Source organism: Dermacentor andersoni, chromosome 7 (assembly GCF_023375885.2).
Source record: "Dermacentor andersoni chromosome 7, qqDerAnde1_hic_scaffold, whole genome shotgun sequence".
Lineage (NCBI taxonomy): Eukaryota > Metazoa > Arthropoda > Arachnida > Ixodida > Ixodidae > Dermacentor > Dermacentor andersoni.
In genome coordinates, this window is record NC_092820.1 from 78,354,249 (window position 1) to 78,375,954 (window position 21,706).

The 21,706-nt window shown below is 49.3% G+C and overlaps 2 protein-coding genes and 1 non-coding gene across 3 annotated transcripts; 1 reads left to right on the forward strand and 2 right to left on the reverse strand.

Moving 5' to 3' along the window:
* The first annotated feature begins 1,441 nt into the window (after window positions 1-1,441).
* Window positions 1,442-4,755, forward strand: LOC140219286 (uncharacterized). Its single transcript, XM_072289069.1, has 5 exons — window positions 1,442-1,819; window positions 1,883-1,991; window positions 2,206-2,323; window positions 2,687-3,042; window positions 3,438-4,755. The coding sequence occupies exons 1-5, from the start codon at window positions 1,554-1,556 to the stop codon at window positions 3,684-3,686; spliced, it is 1,098 nt and encodes a 365-aa protein (XP_072145170.1). The 5' UTR covers window positions 1,442-1,553; the 3' UTR covers window positions 3,687-4,755.
* A 908-nt stretch (window positions 4,756-5,663) lies between these two features.
* Window positions 5,664-7,693, reverse strand: LOC129385473 (putative nuclease HARBI1). The gene is made up of 3 exons (XM_055072107.2): window positions 6,923-7,693; window positions 6,691-6,832; window positions 5,664-6,177 (listed from the first exon to the last, which is right to left on the reverse strand). Exons 1-3 carry the CDS (start codon window positions 7,466-7,468, stop codon window positions 5,678-5,680), a joined length of 1,188 nt encoding a protein of 395 aa, XP_054928082.1. The 5' UTR covers window positions 7,469-7,693; the 3' UTR covers window positions 5,664-5,677.
* A 10,737-nt stretch (window positions 7,694-18,430) lies between these two features.
* On the reverse strand, window positions 18,431-18,622 carry LOC126534989 (U2 spliceosomal RNA). The gene has a single exon (XR_007600443.1). It is a non-coding gene; the product is annotated as a U2 spliceosomal RNA (small nuclear RNA).
* Between the last annotated feature and the right edge of the window lie 3,084 nt (window positions 18,623-21,706).

The window sequence follows — 21,706 nt, forward strand, 5'->3', positions numbered from 1 at the left end:
CGAGCTCCGCGCCGGATGAAAGTGGGGGCGCCAGTGTTTAGAATCTGCAGGCCAAGTTGGTCAGCAGCATCCCGTAGTGCCTTGCCACGAGGACAGCAGTGCCGGCCACCCCAGGCTGTGTGGTGGGCATTGAAATCGCCACAGAGGACGAAGTCTTTGCCAAGGTGTCTAGCCAAACGCAGCAGGCAGGAGGGGTCCCAAGGCTGGCAGGGTCGGACATACACACAGGCGATAGAAGTGTCCACGCCCCCGATTCGTACGCGCACTGCACAGCACTCAAACGGCCCGCCAGTCAGGTCAGCCACTTGTATCTCCGCCTGGGGTAGCTCTCGCCTCACGTACACTGCGCAGCGGGGAGCTCCCTGCTGATGTGTGTCATCGAGGCAGGGGGCGGCCTGGCATGATTCCTGTGAGCAGGAAGTGCGAGCATTGTAGCCCACGTAGCCTGGCAGTCGCAGCTTCTCTGCAGCAACGTACACCTCCTGCAGAGCAAGCACATCGTATTCACTCTGCAGGAGATGTAGCGAGAGATCCGCATGTCGCCGCCGCAGTGAGTTGACGTTCCACTGGAGAACACTTGGACGACGGCGGCCCTTCCTTGTAGCAGAGGAATCAGCCATGTTGGGTGGTCTGGTTCTGGGGTGCGATTTTGTAGAAATGACTTTTTTCATGCCAATGCCTTCTCGCGTGACGTCACCGATTTTGGAAATTGTGTGTACGTAGGCACGACGTTTTCTTGGATCGTCCAATCAGAAGCTCCCTTCATTGGCCGGATGTTTCTTTCGTATTCTCTTCTCTTTTTCCGGGACTGTATAGCAAATTTGTTTTGTAAAACGGCACTTAATAAAAGCGGACTTCCATGCTGCGTAAAGCAAATTCATTTTGTTACAGTACAACGCAAAAGCTGCCGCAGTCCAAAGAAATGCAAACGCAAGTGCTCTATTTTTGAAGTCGTAGCCACATAGTAGTCGGATGTGCATCCAATCCATGCCGTTGAGCGCAAGCAAAATGGCAGCCTTTGTTTACCTGTGAACAGCTGACAGCCCCTAGCGTGTCTGTCTGAACAGCTGACAGCCCCTTGCGTGCCCGTAATTGCGGCCCCGCCCCCGTCAGATACTGATTGAGGTGAGTAACTATTGCTCGTGTAGTGCTTGCATTGTCGTGTGCTTTTCGCTGCATGTCTGACGTGTGATTTCTTCTTTAGGAAGAGCCAAGAAGAATTATCCGTAGCCCCCGAGGTGAAACTTTGCAACATAGTGGATCGAGAACTGTCAAGGCATTTTCCATAGGGCACCGCCATGACATAATGATAGCTTCGTTAAAGTTATCGCTGCATCGGTAATACTTCCTGCACTGATACGCTCCGAGAAAGAAGCTGCTACAACAATAAATGTGAGTAGTGACTTCACCTTTTTTTACATTAGTGGTATAAAAAGGCAGAAATAAGTCGTAGTGAGCACTTTATGCAGGCGCTTAGCTTAGACAGAATGTTTGCCTCTAAATTTCTTACTGTGCTGCGGGCCGGCTGAAATTCCCAAGTTGACAAAGAGAAAATGGCAGCAAAAGGGCCGCGGGTGTCCAAAGAGCAGGCGGCTATTCTCGTGCAGTTCATTGAGCAGCACCCATACCTGGCGAGAGCTTCTACAGAGTTCTCGCCACGTATGACTGCTGCTCGAAAAAACGAACTGTGGGAGGAGGTGGCGGCGGTGCTTAACGCACAGGGGCCAGCCGTAAAGGCCACCAGCCGTTGGCGGAACCATTGGGCCAAGATGGCCCATAAAGCGAAAAAAGAAGCGGCCAGGGCCGCGAGCGAGAAGAGGTGAGCTTCTAATGATGCTGACAGTAACGTAGTTTCACGTTGTCGTTGTTGCCGTGTTTGCAGGGCTACTGGAGGTGGCAAAGTGGGTGGCGTGGACGGCCGCGTCCTCGACGTCCTTATGAGGACAGGAGGGGTCCTTGTTTCCCCCCCTGAGTACTTCCCCGATAGCGAGGTGCGTACATTGGATTTAAAGAAGTGTTGTTTGTGTGACCTGCTGTGACCTCACAAATTTTCAGCATTACATTGTAACACAATATTGCAAAATTTTTAAGCCCTTTTTTTTTGTGCAAGTGACAATATAGGTTATGTACTCTGAGCAGCAACTTGTGTACATGATGCGCATTGCACACACTGCTCGCAATGTCTGAACACTACTCTGACTGCAGGACGAGGCAAGTTCAGAGGAAGCTGCAGGGCCCAGCGGTTCCCGCAGACATCTACCAGCGACAACTGCTTTCGTGGTGTCGGGCCCTGCAGCTGTTGCTGGGCCAAGTGGCCTTACACGTAAGGCAGTGACCTAGCTTTTGTAGTAGCATTGTTGTTTGCAGTTGCTGTATGATCTTGCTATGAAGTAAAGTACGTCACTGTGCTGTTATTACCTTTGTGTCGAACATCCAGCTCCCATTCATGGAGGAGAAATGCAACACTACAAATGACATCATGTTGTAATAGAGATTCCTTGTGCTTCTTAAGGGTTACTGCTACCAGCAACTTTCTGTGGCATCTTTTGCTCTAACTACCTGTTTTGTGTATCATTATTGTAGCTATGCAGCTATAATGACATTTCAAAGTGACTGGTTAGGACAATCAATCTGTGTAGGTCGGATAACAGTGAATGAGCAGTCTTTGCTTTTGCTTTGCATGAAGAGCCACCGGCTACCCCCCAGGTGCTGCGGCCTACCACCCAGGTGCCGCGGCCAACCCCGCAGGTGCCTCAGCCAACCCCGCAGGTGCCGCAGCCAACCCCGCAGGTGCCGCAGCCAACTCCGCAGCCAACCCCGCAGGTGCCGCAGCCAACCCCGCAGGTGCCGCAGCCTACCCCCCAGGTGCCGCAGCCTACCCCTCGGGAGCCACGGGCACCCCGTAGACAGCCCAGGCAGCAGGAACTTGATGGTGCTGTGATGACGGCTACTGCTGCATACGTTCGCCAGAGCCAGTTGGAGGAAGCCAGAGTTCAAGAGGACACTCGCTTCCGCCAACAACTGCTGGAGCAAAACCGGCAGGTATGTGCAAGGCCACAGACGTATATTTTTCTGCGTATGAAATTGATGAGCATATGACCTCTCTAAAAATTATATTAATCAGTGAACAAGCATAATGTATACGTGTAGTCCTGTGGTGATATCTTGTACACATTCGCGTGATATAACATGTGTAAATATCTACGCAATTATGTGGCAAAAAGAAAAAAGTGGCGTTGAATTCAAGGAAGCAGGTATAGCAATGTAACACATCTTAATGGAATGCGACGGCACAAGTTTGATGGGCCAGAAAGATATTTCCAGTGTTTGAATATACAATGACAAGACAATAGCCTGCAAATGGGGATGAATGCAACACACAAAGGCCCTGTTACTGAGCTTCTGTAATTAAACTAATTACACATCTTTGCTAACAGCACCACGAGGCCCACCTGCAGAGCCTGCGGCAGCACCACGAGGCCCACATGGAGAGCCTGCGGCACCTCGGGGAGGAGGTGGCGGGAATGCGGGAAGTGGAGTCGCAGCGCCTCGAAGTGCAGCGGCAACGCCTCGAAGTGGCGCGTCGGTCGCACGAGACCAACGAGCGCCTGCTTCAGCTGCTGCTGGCTGCACTGGGGCATGGTGGCAGCCAAGCCCCTCCCCCCTCTCAGGCCCCACATAATTAAAGGATGTAAAGGTAGCATAGGCAAGGAATTTGTAACTTATCTTAAAATTTGCTGATGTATTAATGATATGAAGGGCAAATATTGCTAGTTTGCAAATAAATAATTGCTGAAGTCACCCTTTAATGCAACCATAAGTAGCATAGCCGTTGCAGCATGAATTTTTCTTCAAGGTTTACTTCAGCCATAAGAGTGTGCACACCATCAGGCTCACCTGCAAAAGTGCCTGTAGGCCAGGTGTGTGCGGGCATTTCGACTGTGGCGCTGCAATTTTGAGGTGCCTAGTTATTGTCATGTCAATTTAAGCACGACGCCACACTGCAAGTGTTCTACAATTTAATCCTTGTCATCGAATGGTGAAATTTTCAGGCCTTACTATAATGTCGAAAGCAACCTGTCAATATACACAGCAAAAAAGAAAAAGTTATGAAAATTCCTTGCCTATGCTCCTTCTTTTCATTTGTAATGTTTATTTTTTGTTTGTTGCATATGCATATTTGTTTGTGTCACTACGTACTGAGCTGGAATGTCTCTTTTCTTGCACAACTGTCTCATTATCAAACAATTTGTTGTCATTCAGTAATCTTTCAGGTTGTGATACATTGTATTTTAGCCCTTGTGGTGCAATTTGTGTGTAATATTTATGCAGTTTGTCTTACTGAATATCATAATATGGTGCTATGGCTCTTTCAGTTTGAGCGCCACAACAGCATGTTCCTTTCACATGTAGTGATGTACCTATACATTTCGCTGTGATAAATATTCGGTTGGCATGTGATTTAAGCACCTGCTCATTTCTGTTTCTGGTGCAGTTTAAGCCAGTTGTTATTACTGTGTACTTGTGCAGTGTACAACAGTTTTCTTAAACGATGCATGCCGTTACCTGTGATATATTATGATGCAAGAACAATGTGATCCGATATTTATTCCAACGTGTCTGTGATATGTTGCATAATGTCTCTACTACTGAGTACTCATGATTCTCACACTTCTTCAATGTAGAGACTGTCGCATGTGATGTGTGCATAAACAAGTGTATGTTGAAGACTGAAATACAGAAAGGTGCAGTTTTCCTCTAGTGCTTTTATTTACACATCGCAACCACATTTCTAGTGCTAGCTTGCACTGTACAAATATTACTGATTAACATTGCTGAGTTCTGCTATATACAAGTGAGGTCACTTTGTTAAAATCTATCTACTGCTCGTGCGTGCACACACTTTGCGGGAGCCACAGCGTTTGACATGTCGGATGACCAGTTGGACGGCATTTTCGTCACTCGAAAGGAACTTTGCCGTTGTTGCGAGACAAAATGGTGGAGGACCTAGAAGCTGCGCATGCAACAGCACGTTCCATGGAGCGGAAGGTGTGACGTGCACTGTACATCTTGGCTTCTGTGAGCTTCTCTGTGCTAGTAGAAAGTGAGGAGACAGGCGCTTATGTCCATCAATGCGTAAGGGGATACGAGTAAGAATCGGGCTACATGCATCTAGATGACGACAGCAGCAACAAGCAAATTGTGGCAGACACTTTGAATATGCACTTATTTTTAGCTTGCTTTCAATCTCATATGTCACCTCTAACGATACTGTTTTACTTACTATAAGTGCAGGCTTTACATAACCCTTCACTACACAACTTTTATGTACCCACCGTGGTTGCTCAGTGGCTATGGTGTTAGGCTGCTGAGCACGAGGGATTGAATCCCGGCCGCATTTCGAAAACACCCGTGTACTTAGATTTAGGTGCACGTCAAAGAACCCCAGGTGGTCGAAATTTCCGGAGCCCTCCACTACGGCGTGCCTCATAATCGGAAAGTGGTTTTGGCACGTAAAACCCCATAATTTAATTTTTTTAACAACTTTTACATTTCTCAACAAATCATGAATGCTTTGCATTACGCAGACATCAACTACAACTTAGCACGGGAAATGTATCTGCAATTTCACAGCATGAAATGCACAATGCAATTATTTAAAACTGTGTGCATGCACCTAACGATGCTGACGCTGCTGTTGACGTCGCAGCTGCCGCCGCACGCTCCTCAAATAACGCATGTGCTGCGCACGGGTTGTTCCAAACATGCCAATGACATTGTCGCGAACAGCCCGCCCTCTCAAGTAGTGCATTCTAGAGCCCGTGTTACGGGGCAGACTGTGTGGCATGGGGTCGCCGTTATTGTCAAGCTCACTACTACTACTGCCGCTGCTGCTGTCGTCATCACTGTCATCGCCTGACTCGTCGCCTTCAGAAAGGCGAAGGTTGTGCAACACAGCACATGCCGCGACAATGTTGGCTGCACGTTCCGGCTCGTAGAGGAGGGTGCGATATCGCTGAAGACAGCGGAAACGGCTCTTTAAGAGCCCAATGCACCTCTCCACTACGGAACGCATGGCGGCATGTGCTGTGTTGTACTGCCCCTCGGCTGTGTGCACTGGAGGATGGCCAGGAACCGGGGTAAGGAGCCACGGCTCCAAGGGGTAGCCACTGTCACCTGCACAAAGATGGAAATAGTACATTGAGTACTCCGCTGACGAGAGGCAAGTTGTCAACTGAGGAAAGCTACAGCATCATTCAACAAAGGTAGACTTCAGGGTTGCAAGTCCCAAGTAAAAGCATGAGTTGAGCATGTCCATACCCGTCACAAACCCTTAACCAATTTACAAGTGTACGCGGTGCCTGCCACAAACAAGAAATCAACACTTGTTGGTGCTATCAATGACAGTAGTAGCAGTAATGTGTGTTCATTTCTTCTGCTTCTGGCAGTCACTGGGTGCAGAAAGCACTAATACGTGTTGCTTTCGTCAGTTCCTCGCAGACACATAATGTGCTTGTAACTTAACACTTCGAACATTGCCAATGGTGGCAGTCAATGTCTTAATTTTCTTTTTTTACTCCGGAATTACTGATGTTCTTGTGGTTTGGTTAAAAGTTTGGGTTGGAGCGGACACGGCGTTCTGCGCTGCTGAAGCGTGACTGCGCCAAAAAAAAAATGTTTTTTTCTCACCGAGGAGGTATTCCCCGGCATTCACGATGCGCCCCGCTTGGAACCGCCGGCGCAACCATGTCGTCCGCCAGACAAAAGCGTCGTGGTCCGACCCCGGTCGCATAGGGTCCAAGGCCAAGATTTTCATGTCCGCGTCGCAGATCTGAGGTAAAACGTAAACCAGAGAAAGTGCCCGTTGGCAAGAGCAACGTAACTTTCAAAAAGAATCGCAGAAAACGTGAGTTTTACTTACGAACATGCAGTTGAGGGCGTAGTATCCCTTGCGGCACATGAACACAGCCTTGCGCTCACCCTTGGGTGCGATGATGGCTATGAGGCTGCCGTCTACGCATCCGATGACGCCGGGGATAACGCCGCGCCGAAGGAAACCCTCCTTCACGGCTGCCTTTTCCTCGGCTGTCTTTGGAAAATGGACCCACTTGTTGCGGGCCCCTGCGTTCACGACAGCCTCTGCCACACGTCGCACGCACTCGCTCACCGTCGACTGCGACACACGGATCGTCTCCTCGCTCCCAACGGACGCTTGGAAGCTCCCGGTAGCAAAGAAGCGCAGCGCACACAACACTTTCCGCTCCACCGACAGTCCCGTCGCTCGCTCAGCTTCTAGTTCCCCCGCCAGTTCCTCGCACAACAACCGCACCGTTCCCTTCGAGAGGCGAAAACGCCGTCGAAAATGGTCATCCGGCATGTCAAACGCGTCGTCTGGCTCTCCCTGTTCACGTCGGCGACGGCGAAGAGCCACGGCCATAGCGATCAGAGGGGCGGCCATTTTTTTCATGCCTTCGGAAACGACCCTGCCTCTGGCCGTTCCAAAAATCCGTGCCTTTTGCTCCGCATAATGAGTGCCTCAACGTCACGATGACGATTACAGTTTTTGCGGGTTCCTGACGTCGCGTGATTGACAGACAAAATGGGCGCGGCCCGGTCATTTTCGACCAATGGCTGCTCAGTGATGGCGGCAAAAGGCATGGAAAAAGTAATAGAATTGCTACAAAATCGCACCCCTGGAGTGCCACTGCCTGTAGGCAGATGGTGTGGAAAGGGTGGTCAGCTGGAAGCATGGTGCTGACTGCCTGCATAGTCAGCAGCAGGTTTGCCACCAGCTGTTCCACGGTTGTCTGCACCAGGGGGGTGGTAGGGGGTGTGGTCGAGAGGACAGCAGTGGCCTGCGACACCGAGCGTTGGGAGCTGCCTGGGGCTGGTACCGGACGCCTTGGAAAATCAGCGATGCCCTTGACTGCGTTTGCATAGGAGTGCGACGAGGGTGTAGTGGCCTGCTCCAACTGGCTCTCCTCGCGGACCGCTGCCCGCACCGCACGCCTGGACAGTGCAGTGGTGTAGGACGCCATGATGGTGGCCACCCGTCGTTCCTCCTGCCACTTGGGACAGGCCGGAGTGTCCGCGGTGTGGGCGCCACCGCAGTTCACACAGCGGACTGTCTGGCAAGGGGAGCCTTCAGGGTGACTCCTGCCACAGGAAATGCAGCCTGTCGGCCACTTGCAGCTCTCCACCACGTGGCCGAAACGGCCGCATTGCCTATCTCCTCGGTACACGGAGTTTTGGCCGGTTCCGGAACACTCTCGCCCTTCTCCTGTTCGGGGCTCGCGGGGGACGCTGCCGGCGTTTCAGACTGCGCCGGACCATGAATACACTGTAATCGGATGCGTATAGAATGGAATCTATAATCGAACGCCAGCACGCGTCCGAGGGCGTCAAAGGCTACGTAAGGGTCGCGCAACATATTTCGGTTAAAAACAAGCACTCCAACACTGCTCGAACGAGTGGTGGCGTACGAGAAGAAGCAATCAATATTAAAAGCGGGCTTAAACTTCAAGGCATCGCTTAATTTTAAAAAAAGTGTCTCTTGCAGGATGGCGACGTCGCAAGCCGATGAATGCCTGCTTTTGGACGTTACAAAAGGCATGCACATTAATGGTGATCGCTCTAAGGTTTAAGATCCATAGTGCTATAATATCCTAGAAGGCACCTTTAACTGCTCAAGGTTTTTCTGTAACGTATACAAAGAAAGTATTAGCGGCGAGAATTTGGAGTGGCGCCCTCTCGCAAGTGACGTCACGGCCAGGATGCCGCTCGCTCCGGCTCGCTCGGCTGCCGCGCGCGCTCGTTTTCTTGGTGCGTGCTTGGGGTATTGGCGGCTTAAGCCGTACTTACAGAAGGTTATTTAGGATTGTTTCTGTTGTCATGCGTGGACCGCAGTTTCTTCTTTGAAACCGCGTGAGTCATGGAAATTTGCGACTTGGATATCGCAAGCTATGTAGCGCTGAAGGGGTCTACTGGTCTTCGAATGCATATATGCACCCTGTCTGTTCATAAATTTTGCTTAAAAATAACGCCTGCAAGTTCAACACGCGAAGCTATTTATGATGCTCCTCTAAACAATTAACATTCCCTTATTATTTAAGTATGAGAGACATAGCATTTTACATGGAAGAAATACCTTGATATTTGGTGTCAACATTATAAATCCGTGTTATCACACTGCCGAGCGAAGCTTTCATCATAATTCTTATCACTCTGGTGAATTCTTTTAATCAAATGTGGCAACTGTATTAAGGCCTAAATGGAAGAGATAGGCGCGCATTTTGTGTGAAAAGGTTTGGCACTACTTTCACGGTTCCCTGAAATAAGCACGCAGAAACGCATTGGCTGTGAACACGGCGGCGCATCGTGTATAGTATATATATACTTCACGAATACCATAAGAGCAATCACATGAAAAAAAATTTCGTGTTTAAGTTCGAGAAGCAATCAAATGCAAGCGATGAAATGTGTCATAGTGACTCTCAATAGCTTTTATCGAAGATATGGCACGCCCCTCCCGCAACGGAAGCAACCGACTGTCGTTATGGCGAGGCGCGCTTTGTTCGCTAAAACCAGCAGCTCACTACCAACTTCGAATTGAAACCATGAAGCAGCTCTTTACAGCTCCAATTACAATGCCTGTAGCATACTCGAGGCACTACAGCGCAGCTTAGACTGCGTCGAAATGGAAAATGCAAATACGTTCTGCCTCAACACGTCTCGATCCTGCGTTGTTTAATTACAGACTGAAAACTATTTGCTTCGTCAGTGCATAAAAGAAAAGCTCGAGTACCCGCCTCTTAAAGAAGACACCACAAGTCTCACATGAGCACTTGACCTCCACTGGGGAACAATGATGTCTTAAATATGTGCAACGCCCGCAGGGGCGTCTGCGTCAGCAGGCGTTTGGTGTGTTGCGACACCACGTACCCGAGCACACGAGGGTTGGACCCTCCCGCGTCTAACCGTGCGCGGCGTAGCCGTGTCCGGGGAAAGGGGGATCCTGGGGGTTGAGCCGATGCCGGGTGTTTGGACATTTACGGCCTCTCGGCGGCGGCAACACACCCCTTTGGCCTCGGCTTCACGTAGACGGCACCCCCGGAGTGACCCACCCGGGGGAAATCGGTAGTTGCCTTTTCCTATCCTCCTCTCTAATCTTCGTCTTTCTCTTGCTTTCGGTCTTTCCTGTCTCCTCCTAGCTTCCTTTTGATTTCCACTTTTCCCAGGCAGCAAGGGTTAACCTTGTGTAGTATAGCCAACCTTGGTTATAACAGATTTGATTATAGTAGTGTACGTCGTACAGCTGGCGCATGCAGGACGTGTCTTTTCACGGTCCTGCAGCGTCCCCTTGTTGGGCTCCATGGTGGGTGGCTGGCGGTGCTGCCGAATTCCCGCATATATCTATGGCAAGTTCTTTTCCACCCCTTCCTGATCGCCCTCATAAACGAGGGCGCACCGAAGAAGTATTTAGGTTCTATGGTCGTCATAATGAAAACTTTCCCAAATTTCATGTCATTCACTCGGAGAAAACCGCAAAGTCAGCGAGAATGATCTCTCCTTTTCTAGTGTCTAAATCAATAACCGATATTCTTGGCCAAGGCTTTAAAGTAACCAAACGTGCAAGTGGAGATCTCCTTTAGGAACACCGAGATGAAAATCAGTTTGAAATGCTGCCGAATCTTCTATTTTGGGGACGTTCCAGTGAATGTGACAGCGCATCGCACCATGAACACCAGCCGTGGTGTTGTATCTGATAGTGACCTGATTGATCTCACAGAGGCTGAACTACTTAAAGGCTGGAGTGACCAGAATGTGATCAGTGCGAAACCAATCAAAATAAGCGCGATGGTAAAGAAATTCAGACTAAGCATCTTATTCTTACATTTGGTTCAAGTGTTCTGCCCGAAAACAATCGAGGCAGGCTATGTGAAAATCAGGGTGGGGCCGTATATCCCAAATCCCCTCCGATGTTTCAAGTGTCAAAGGTTTGGCCACAGTTCCCAGAACTGCCGTGGCCGACTAACCTGTGCCAAATGTAGCGACCATGAACATCCGTCCAAGTCATGCAAGAACACTCCACACTCTGTGAATTGTGAAGGGGAGCACCCCGCGTACTCGCGGTCCTGCCCACATTGGAAAAAAAAGGAAATAGTGGCAATCAAAACCAAAGAGAATATTTCGTTTAAGGAGGCACGCAGGCGCGTATCCTTCTTACCGAAGAATAGCTTTGCCGAAGTGGCGCGTCAGGGGCCAGCGCCACAACGGCCTCCGGCGGCTGTCCGGCCCACACCTAGTGAGCCGGCAGTGACGTCACCTGCCCCCTCGGCGGTTGCGGCTAGCGCTGCTCCGTCATCCGAGAAGGGGCCGCCGACCTCCGGGCTGGTGGCTTCAAGGGCCTCATCCTTTGAGAAGAGGCTTTCTCAACAAACAAATCGCTCGCAAGAGCGGGTGTCCAGCGCTTCGCAGGAGGCGATGGACACGATACCAAGTCAAACGGCGCCACTAGCGCCTAAGGAGCGGCGATAATCGCTCCACCGCTCCAAAAAAGAGAAACATCGCATTACAGGACCGGAAAAGGGTCCTGTAACCTAAATTCTCTTTCTAGGCACACAACACTAACCTCGTTCCCGTTATCGATACCCAAATAATACAATGGAACGTGAGAGGACTTCTTCACAATCTTGATGTTAAAGAAGTCCTTCGCAAATTCACTCCAAAGGTACTGTGTGTCCAAGAAACACACCTAAAAGTAACACAGACCAACTTTCTAAGGCAATATGCCACTTTCCGCAAAGACCGCAAAGATGCACTCACCTCCTCAGGGGGTGTAGCCGTAATAGTCGATAAAGGCGTTGCATGTCAGCAAATCAAACTCCGAACTCTCCTTGAGGCAGTTGCAGTCCGAGCTGTGCTGTTTGGTAAGTTAATCACAGTTGGTTCGATATACGTCTCCCCCTCCTGTCAATTTTTTAAAGCAGAGTTTCAAAGCCTTATCGATGAACTTCCTCCCCCATACATAGTCGTTGGTGATTTAAACGCACATAGCCCCCTGCGGGGCGACTCGAGCTCCGATGCGCGTGGGCGCCTGATAGAAAGTTTTCTGTTTTCTTCAGGTGCATGTTTATTGAACAAAAAAGAACCAACGTATTACAATGTTACACATAACACATACTCGTCCATAGACTTGAGCATCGTTTCGAGTTCACCATTTCCTTACCTGGAGTGATCTGTTCTCAAGAACCCCTATGGGAGTGACCACTTCCCAATTACATTAAACCTAACCACCAGATGCATGCTCGCTGCATTTCTTTCGATGGAACCTCGAATCAGCAAACTGGGAACTGTTTCGAGAACTCATGTGTTTAGGATGGGGCGACATTTCCGATTTTAATATAGACGATGCTGTGGCATACCTAACTGGTTTAAATTTTGCGCTGCAACAAAATGCATAAAACAATTTAACGGACTGGCAAAGAACCGTCGCATCCCATGGTGGAATGACGAATGTCGAGATGCACGCGAAAATCAAAACAAAGCTTGGGATTGCTTCGCAATTCTCCAACAGCTGAAAACCTTATTAATTTCAAACAAGTCAAATCTCAAAGCAGGATAATACGTCGACGTGCGAAGAGAGAGAGCTGGGAGCGGTACATATCTAGAATAAATACTTACAAAGACGAGGCAAAAGTGTGGAATAGGCTGAATAAACTAAAAGGCCGGGAGACGAACCCCCTGCCCTTAGTAAGAACCCATGGAGATGGCCTGGAAGACCAGGCAGACTATCTGGGGGAACACTTTGAGTATTTATCCAGTGCATCGCATTACTCACAGTCATTCCTGAAGTTCAAAGAACGCGCAGAGCGACAGCGCCTTGATCGGAAATGTGCCCAAAATGAAGATTACAACCGCCCGTTCAGTTTAGCTGAGCTCAAAACGTCTCTTGCTTGTTGCAACAGCTCAGCACCAGGTGGTGACCGTATCATTTATGAAAAGATCAAGTACCTGCATCCTGAAACACAGAAAAAACTCCTCTCACTTTTTAATGTCATGTGGGCCGCTGGGTATATTCCATCTTCTTGGAAAGAAGCTGTAATAATACCCATACTCAAACAAGGTAAGGACCCGTCCTTACCTAGTAGTTACAGGCTTATCGCTTTGACAAGCTGTTTCTGCAAGCTCTTTGAAAAGATGATAAACCGGCGCCTAATCTATATCCTTAAGAGCAACGGACTACTAGATCCTTATCAGTGTGGTTTCAGAGAAGGCAGGTCGACCGCAGACCACCTTGTCCGCATTGAGGCAAATATAAGGGATGCCTTCATACACAAACAGTTTTTTCTCTCCGTATTTCTTGATTTGGAGAAAGCATACGGCACCACATGGCGCTTCGGTATTATTCGAGACCTTTCCGCTATGGGTATCCGCGGGAGTATGTTAAGTATCGCTGAAAGTTGCCTTTCTAACCGCACATTTCGTGTTAGGGTGGGACATGCTTGTCAAGGTCTTTCACCCAGGAAACTGGTGTTCCACAAGGTGGTGTACTAAGCTGCACACTCTTTATTGTGAAAATGAATTTTTTGGGCATGGCTATCCCACGAACGATGTCATACTCTGTATATGTAGATGACGTGCAGCTTGGTTTTAAATCATGCAACCTAACTATCTGCGAACGACATGTCCAGCATGCCTTAAATAAAGTGGCAAAATGGGCTGACGAGAACGGTTTCAGGTTGAGCCCACAGAAAAGTACCTGCGTTCTTTTCGCGAATAAGAGAGGAATAGTACCACGTCCTGCTATTGAGCTCTCTGGTAGCAGATTACCTGTAAGCGCAGAGCACAAGTTTCTCGGCATCATACTGGATACGAAACTGACATTCATCCCGCATATTAAATACTTGAAGGCTAAGTGCCTCCAAACAATGAACTTATTGAAACTTCTATCAAGTACAACATGGGGCAGTGACAGGAAATGTCTTTTGAACTTGTATAGGTGTCTTGTCGGCTCACGTCTTGACTACGGCGCTATAGTATATCAGTCCGCAACACCAAGTGCTTTAAAGATGTTGGATCCTGTCCATCATTTAGGAATCCGCCTCGCGACCGAAGCCTTCAGGACAAGCCCCGTACAAAGCCTTTATGCAGAAGCAAATGTATGGTCACTCCATTTTCAGAGATCATATAGCAGTTTTCCATATTTTCTCAAAGTAAATTCTAACCGCGAACACCCCTCTTATTCATGCATAAACGATATGACCGACGCCATACTCTTCAATAACCGACCTGCAGTGAGAAGACCGTTCTCTTTGCCCGCAAGGCATCTCAGTGAGGAAATGGGTGTTCCGGTGCTTGAACATTGTCTTATGGCTCCAGCGAAACTGTTAGCACCATGGCAGTGGCAGCTCATAGAGTGTGACACATCCTTTGCAGAGGTCACTAAACATGCGCCAGAGACACAAATCAAAATGCATTTCTTGGAGCTCCAGCACAAGTACTCGTGCACAGAGTTTTACACAGACGCTTCTAAGTCGCATGCCGGGGTGTCCTACGCAGCCATTGGTCCATCCTTCTCGGAATCCGGTGTACTGCACCCTGAAACAAGTATATGTACGGCTGAGGCCCATGCACTATTGTCGGCTGTGAAACATATCAGAAAATCATGTCTACAGATTTACAATTTACAGACTCCTTAAGCGTCGTAAAAGCCTTGAAGTCACTCTGTAAACAGAAAAACCCTGTACTTACTGAGCTCTATTCCATTCCCTGTAGAGCATATATGTCTAACCAGCATGTCATTATATGCTGGGTACCTGGCCATAGAGGCATCGAGGGGAATGTACTAGCTGACGAAATGGCTGCATTGTAGGAGTTGAGGAGGACGTCGGGATGAAAAAGTTGGGAGGTTTATTTACATTATTTATAGTGAGAGTCAATTAACAGTCGTAGAGTCATTACGGGCGGGCAGCAACTCGGACGCTGCGGCCCGTGGCAAGAAGCTCGAAAGAGATGTATCAAGGAATGCTCTGGAATGCTCTCCTGCTGCTCCCGGTCTGCGCCTTTTAAGCCCTTCTGTGTCTCGAAGACACGTCACGTTCGGCCAATGGTAGGCGCCCGTGCGATGGAGTCACACCCGGCGAAGAGAGTCGCTGCTCGCGTGTTTGTCCGAGGGCTTTCTTCTTCCTGCGGCCTTGCCTTGCTGACTTGCAAAGCGCCGTCACAATACATGGATGGGGGCGACGCCGCCAGGTTGTCACGGCGCATTACAGCCGTCTTGCTTCGGGACCCACTTTACCCGCCACAGTGCCAGGCTCTCGCTTCACTTTCGGGAAGAGCCAAGCAGTGAATAGCTCCACCGGCTGCACACGAAGTGGGGTCCGCCAACTTGTTTGCACGTGCCGTGCCTCAGGAATGTGGAATCCGTGTTTCTGCGCTCCTTAATTAGCTGTGGTGCGATTCGATGTGGTCTGGGGAACTCGAAGTAGGCTCATGAAACGGTCCCCTATCTAACAGCATCAATCACCTCGCAAGCTATTATTGCTACGGCTGCTGTCCCTGTCACAGATTTGAAGCCTCTCTGACGGAAGAATCTGCGAAGCCACTGGCAACGCTTGTGGGACATGGAAGCTACGAATAAGCTTCCCTTGATTAAGCCAAAGTTAAGTTTCTAGCCCCCGAAAACGAAAACACGACGAACTAATGTCCTGTTCTGTCGACTCAGGATAGGGCACACCTATGACACCCACAATTTTTTACTGACCGGAAATGAACCTCCAACGAGTGGTAGATGTGGTGAGAGGCTGACCGTTCTCCACGTCCTCCTGGAGTGTCGGGAAGCCGAAGCTGAGAGAAAGACATTTTCCCCTTGTATATCGCCAGCACACCCCTCTCCATCCAGCAATGTTCCTTGGTAAAGAACCGTTCTTTGACACCAAAGCAGTTCTGTATTTCTTGAACGATGTCGACTTGCAAGTTTTTAGCCCCAGCAATTCATAGCACATCCTCTTTCTTGAGGATGCCGCTGTGATGGTAGTCTTGCATAACAGATGCCTACAGGCCCTTGCATCCCAAAGACTCTGTTAAGGCAGTAGTGCTTATTGCAAAAAGTATATCTGAGATATTTCACTAAATCATCATTATTTTACAATGTGTATTTCGTGTCCATTGCACAGTCCATTGACCATCGGCATAGTTTGATCTTGTATAGGTTTTATGCACTTTAGAGCGACTGTTTTTAGGCCCCTTTACAGCCACCGTAACAGCTGCCCTTCGTTATTCATAGCTCCATTGCGAACGCATTACCACCGGCCTGGCGCTCTTTGGCCACACTTGGCCCTTGCGCCACAATACACCACATTCATCATAAAAATGTGCAACACTACTAATGAATGGGCCTTCGCCTTATTTATTGCTGGCTGCAGCGAACCGGTCCAAAATGCATATTTCATTCAAATATTTGACCGGAGCAGCCTGTGTCAGTTATCCAAACAGATTCATCATGTCTGTTTCTCAAGCAAGAAGCACCAGTAAATTGCTCAAGTGAGTTGAACGTTGTGGGGTTTCTGGCTCTCGCGGCGTTTTTCGAGCTCTCGCGGTGGTTGTGTGGAGCCATTGCGTTGTGTTGCCGGGGGCTCCGTGTCCCTCTCCTCCTTGCCTGGACGGGGTGGCAGCGGGTCATAAAACACTGTCACTCTGCTGTCATCCCGCCCACGGGAAGGTCAACAGGCTTTCCCCATTGGCCGACATTTTGGCGGGATTCGGGCCCTGCTTGCGTGCACTCCGGGTAAGCGCGCGCAAGACGGGACCCGGGGAGACCACATCGGGGCGTCTGAAGGTGCGTACGTGTTCCTCTCTGCCGGCGGAGGCCCCCTTTGTCCGCCGCCGGCCGATGGTTACTTCGGCTCGTCGGGGTCCCGGCCTCGGCGGGCGCGCGCGCACTCTTCCGTCGTCTCGATGTCCTGAGGCAGCGTCTGCCGATCGTGCCCCCGTCTGTTCGTCTGTCGTTTCTTTCTATTTCCCTTTTCTCTGCTGTGGGGCGCGCGATGGCAGGCGCTGACCGAAGGATAGGCAACTTCTTACTACTCGGGTTCTTTGTTCCTCGTTTCTTTGTTCTCTCTCTGTCGCGGTGCGCCATTAGCGGCCACCGGCCATGTTTTGTGTAGTTAGATTCAGATTCGGACGTTATGTTAAAGCTGATGTTTCTATCGAGTCCCAGCTCAATAAATGTACTTTCTGGCTTCTCGAGAGCTTTGTCTAGGGTCTCCCTTGCTGCGCGCGCGGTCTCGCCTTCCCCTAAGCTGTGGGGCCGGCGGGGCGCATACGCGCGCAGCTGCGCGTCGGCACACGGAGCGGACCGGAGCATGCGCGGACGCGCGGTGCCCTGCGCGCGCGGCGGCTCGGAGTGCTCGAACCCGCGGTGGTCGTCCGGCGCGCGCGGAATCGGAGCGTGGGCGCCGTGGGCGTCGCGGGTGAAGACCACAACGTGTAGCACGGAAAGGGAATAAATATTGGTACATTCCTTTCTGTGTGCTGCAAACAGCTGTAAACCTCAATCAGCTTTGCTTCAAGTTACCGCCACTTAAATTTAACCGGTGAATAACGGCCTAATCTTGAGAAACAGTTAAAAACGCAAGTGGTGCTGGCCGAATCTAAACTGCAGTGGGAGTTAGGTCCTCGTGTTACTGCAAAGGGTTTCTGTGAAGAAATAGAAAAATTCTATATTATACCGTGAACTAGTTGTCGTGAGTAAACATGTTTTAGCGGGTTAAAATCAAGATGAATATTGTAGAAGTCATATACAGTCGGTGTTTAATTGTGACACGCATATTGCACCATGGTGGGTATGGAATCTTAGCTAGAGTCTTATGTGCTATGCTTTTGCGTCTATGCTTTTATTATTATTCACGTGAGCTACCACTGGAAAGTGTAGATCCACGCAAAAAAGCCGGTAATGGGCTGGCCTGAGCTCCCTCGTGAGGCACTATAGCGTTGCCTTCGAGAAATGTATTGTCGTCTGGGAAATAAGCTCCTTGATTACATTTTCGCGAACGAAGACATCGTAAAATATATATTTGAGAGGCGCGTCATAAGCATACAAGCATTGGGAACGAGAGCGAACAAACGGAAACACTGCAGGAGACGTCCGGACACCGCCCGAGCTGCAGCAGACGACAGGCGAGAGTCCGTGCATTGATGACACGCGAGCGGCGCTCGCAGCGCCCCTCTAGGTCGTTCCATGTCCCTTCTGAAATTGAAGGTGGCTTTCCCGCATGACTTGGGTGTCTAGTGGCTGAGCGTTTCAAAAATTACCGGGGGGGCAAATAAAACCTCTATTTACAGCGCGTCACTAATGTGACACCTTACGAGGTGCTGTGTGTTTTTAATTCTGATTTTATATTGAATAAGGTTTACCCACCCCCGTGGGGGTGAGTGGGCCGATCCCGGAGGCAGTGCAATACCGGGCCAACCCGTGGCGGAGGTGAAGCAAGCTTCAAGCACTCCGCCCCATTCCAAAAATAAGTTTAATATCTTGGGTCCAAATAGGACCCGTATCAGATATTAAGCTGATAAGAACAGATACTACACTTTGATCTTAGCCAAAAGGCCGAGAAGCGATAACCAGCACAGGGTCGAGGTCTGAACACACCGTTTAAAACCCAGCAGTCAACTCTAGTGTCTTCATAAACCCGTGCCAGTAAAACGCCCCTTTTATGGCACAACATCTGAGGCGCTCGCTTTGGGGAATGCTAGGGTTGTTTTAGCGCATTGCTTCTAGTTTAAGATCCATCAATGTTATCTAATTTGTTAATAATTAGGAATAACAGACGCGAGGTTCAACAATACGCGTGTGCAGGTACTCTCGACAGCACGGTGACGTAAAACAGTATAACGGTCGATAATGTCAAGCCCCATCCAGAGAGGCAAAAAGCAAGCACTTTTTTCTCCCGAATTATAATTTCATCAACAAATACCTAGACATAGCCATGTCGACAAAATCGACGAAAAATACTGGTAGCAGCAGGCGACGACGTCACATTCAACATGGCTTCACCCATGGCTTGCGCGTTCATGGCTTCCCCCTGTGCGCGTCGGCCGCCGACGCGACAAGTTCGTATCGCCAGCTTTATCGGGAATGTTTATCATATCTAGCAGAGCCAGTTCCAAATGGGCGCAGGCGTTATCACCAATGTCTACGATTGCAGGCAAGAAAAAGACTATTTAGGAGGCAAGCGAGCGCCGTGAAGCCGTGCGGCATCTCAACACGCCCGCGCGACCATCCACTGCTTCTTGCTGTTCAAGGACTGCAGGCAGCTACTTCCGACACTTCCAAGGCATCGCCACGCACTGCGATACTGTCGTCTTTGATTGGAGTTTGTTTTGTCGCAGTGCGTCGAGTATAAAATGTTGCTGCTCAAAGGTTGCAGCTACTTCCGACACCTCCAAGGCACAGCCACGCACTGCGATTCCGTCATCGTTGATTGAAATGACACAGCTCGAGGTAATGACGTTGCCCCGCTGCGCCAAACCCCAAACATATTTTCCCTAGAAGCAGTTATTTCAGCGCGAACGTTTGCGTAACGCTACGATGAAGCGACGTTGTTTCGAGGCGAGCGCTGAAGCCATGCAAGATTTCACTTGCTCATCGATCACGCCTCGCGTTTGTGTGTGCTTGCGTGTGTGTACATCATTCGAACACACTGCACCTAACTTGGAGAAACACTTTATTAAACCATATCGTTTGCAAGGGCAGTGGAAACGTCGTCACGAGTCTATGCATATAATTTTATGAGAGCGCCGGAGCCGTGCAAGGTCTCACGCTCGGACGTCCCGTTTAAGAATGACAGGGAAAATCCTCCAAGCGAAGCAGCCGCTGCACCGGTACGAACAAAATTTGTCGAGACCGACAGTGAAAATCAAATCGTAGTGATGTGTACAGCAGCATAGCGTTCATTTATAACAAATTTGATTTAGACCAGACACGGTAGCATAAGGGAAGGGGAGCCGTTTTCACAACCACGACCTACTGGAACTTCAGACCTGCACAGATAACCGGTTTCTATGCGAGCCGCTTGCGCCAACTCTCGTTCAACCGTTGGCCGTTGGTGCCGCTTTTATAACCTGTTCGTCTGCTACCCAACGGTTGACTGGTGCGGCGTTGTAATTAGTACGGCGGCTGTTGTGTAGTGACGAACTGCTTGCATAGTTGAAGATTTTTGCGAACACAGTGACAGTGATGTCACAAGGCTTTGATCGGTCACTTGGCTCCAAAAGTTGACTGCCCGAACATTAAAAATATCGGAGAGTGTAGTCCGCTCCTCTTGTCTTTTTTCAAGCTGTAGTAAACCGCACAGGTCTTGAAGGTTATTATAGGTCACACTGTTTATATAGTTCGTAAAGTTCACATCAGTTTCACTGTATACATTGTAAAGTTCTCTTCTGCGCTCTTTAGAAACTGGAAACCACCGTAATATTCGATGACAGAACGATTACCAACAATTTTAACTCGTAAAAGTTGTCCGTGAATGCGTCGTGAGTTAAAAAAAAGAATTACGCACACAGCTTCACTGCGTACGTATCTTTCGCACCACTGTTATGCTGCCGCCGTACCACGCAGAAAAGCTAGCTTTACAGTTTGAAGAGTCCCGTGACACAATTTAAGGCCTGCAGTGCAGCACGTTTTAAATCACTGGGATCGCTTTTGCAAGCTTTCTACTGAGCTAGACATCCAAAGACATTAAAAACAACATGCTTACCTTTCCTTGAAGCAGAATCGATCAACCTATTGCACATATCGGGTGGAGGACTTACTCGTGAATACTTTTACCAGATCATCTGTCTTTCGCTACGGCACACAGCAGTAAACCATAATGTCATCTACGACATTAGGCTATCTGTAATCAACCCACGAAAGCTAGATTATCCTTTGAATCATTTAAAACAATTTTTCCAGTCTCTTACGGAGGCTAGGAAAGGGAAATTTACGCCGTAGATCCAGCATCGCAGCTGCCACCTATGCTCGTTGTTTACATTTCTAGCACCGCTCCTCCTCCTCTACTTTCACTATTCAAACGCAGAGCATTCGCAAATTTGTTTTCTTTTTATATTTGTGAATTTATTCATTTACCGCCAATACAAGCGCTTTGTGTCTGCCGAAATGGCAGCACGAGCGCTGAACAGATCGCGGAAGCAGACGACAGCGAATAGGTTATAACTAGCGCCACTCTGCTCGTATACACTCTGTCCCTAGCGGCAGAAGGGGCGAACTAGACCAAGCGTGCTGTAGCAGGGAGATCTGTACAGGTCTGAAGCTCAGTACGTCGTGTTTACAACTCGCCCATCCAGGGCGGGGCTTCTGCGCCACCACTTTCATCGACGCCACACGTCACGTTCGCGGCAGCTCTTTTTCTTTTTTTTCCCCTCGTCTGCTTGGTTGCGACGAGCGTTTCCCGGGCGCGCCTTCAAGACGCGCGCCGGCTGTTTTGCTTTGCTCTGCGCGCGATAGTTTATAGCATCGGGCAAGTGTACAATGAGTGTTCAGGCACCCATTCATACAAGACACTTGCAGGAATTAAAACATGACGATGACATCCGGTCCAGCTGCTTAAAATCGAACGACGAGATGAATTAGGCAGATCCCACGCACTGTGGGAATCGATGTAAGCGAAGATTTCCGTGCTGGATGCTTTGATTGACGATGGTT

What these genes read in the sequence shown, in the direction of transcription:
- LOC140219286 (XM_072289069.1), top strand. Translation starts at nt 1,554, where the DNA reads ATGGCAGCAAAAGGGCCGCGGGTGTCCAAAGAGCAGGCGGCTATTCTC. An exon ending in AGGGCCGCGAGCGAGAAGAG is followed by an intron (nt 1,820 to 1,882) that starts GTGAGCTTCTAA and finishes CCGTGTTTGCAG; the next exon opens with GGCTACTGGAGGTGGCAAAG. An exon ending in AGTACTTCCCCGATAGCGAG is followed by an intron (nt 1,992 to 2,205) that starts GTGCGTACATTG and finishes CTCTGACTGCAG; the next exon opens with GACGAGGCAAGTTCAGAGGA.
- LOC129385473 (XM_055072107.2), bottom strand. Translation starts at nt 7,468, where the DNA reads ATGAAAAAAATGGCCGCCCCTCTGATCGCTATGGCCGTGGCTCTTCGC. An exon ending in ACGCCCTCAACTGCATGTTC is followed by an intron (nt 6,833 to 6,922) that starts GTAAGTAAAACT and finishes GTTTTACCTCAG; the next exon opens with ATCTGCGACGCGGACATGAA. An exon ending in TGCCGGGGAATACCTCCTCG is followed by an intron (nt 6,178 to 6,690) that starts GTGAGAAAAAAA and finishes ATCTTTGTGCAG; the next exon opens with GTGACAGTGGCTACCCCTTG.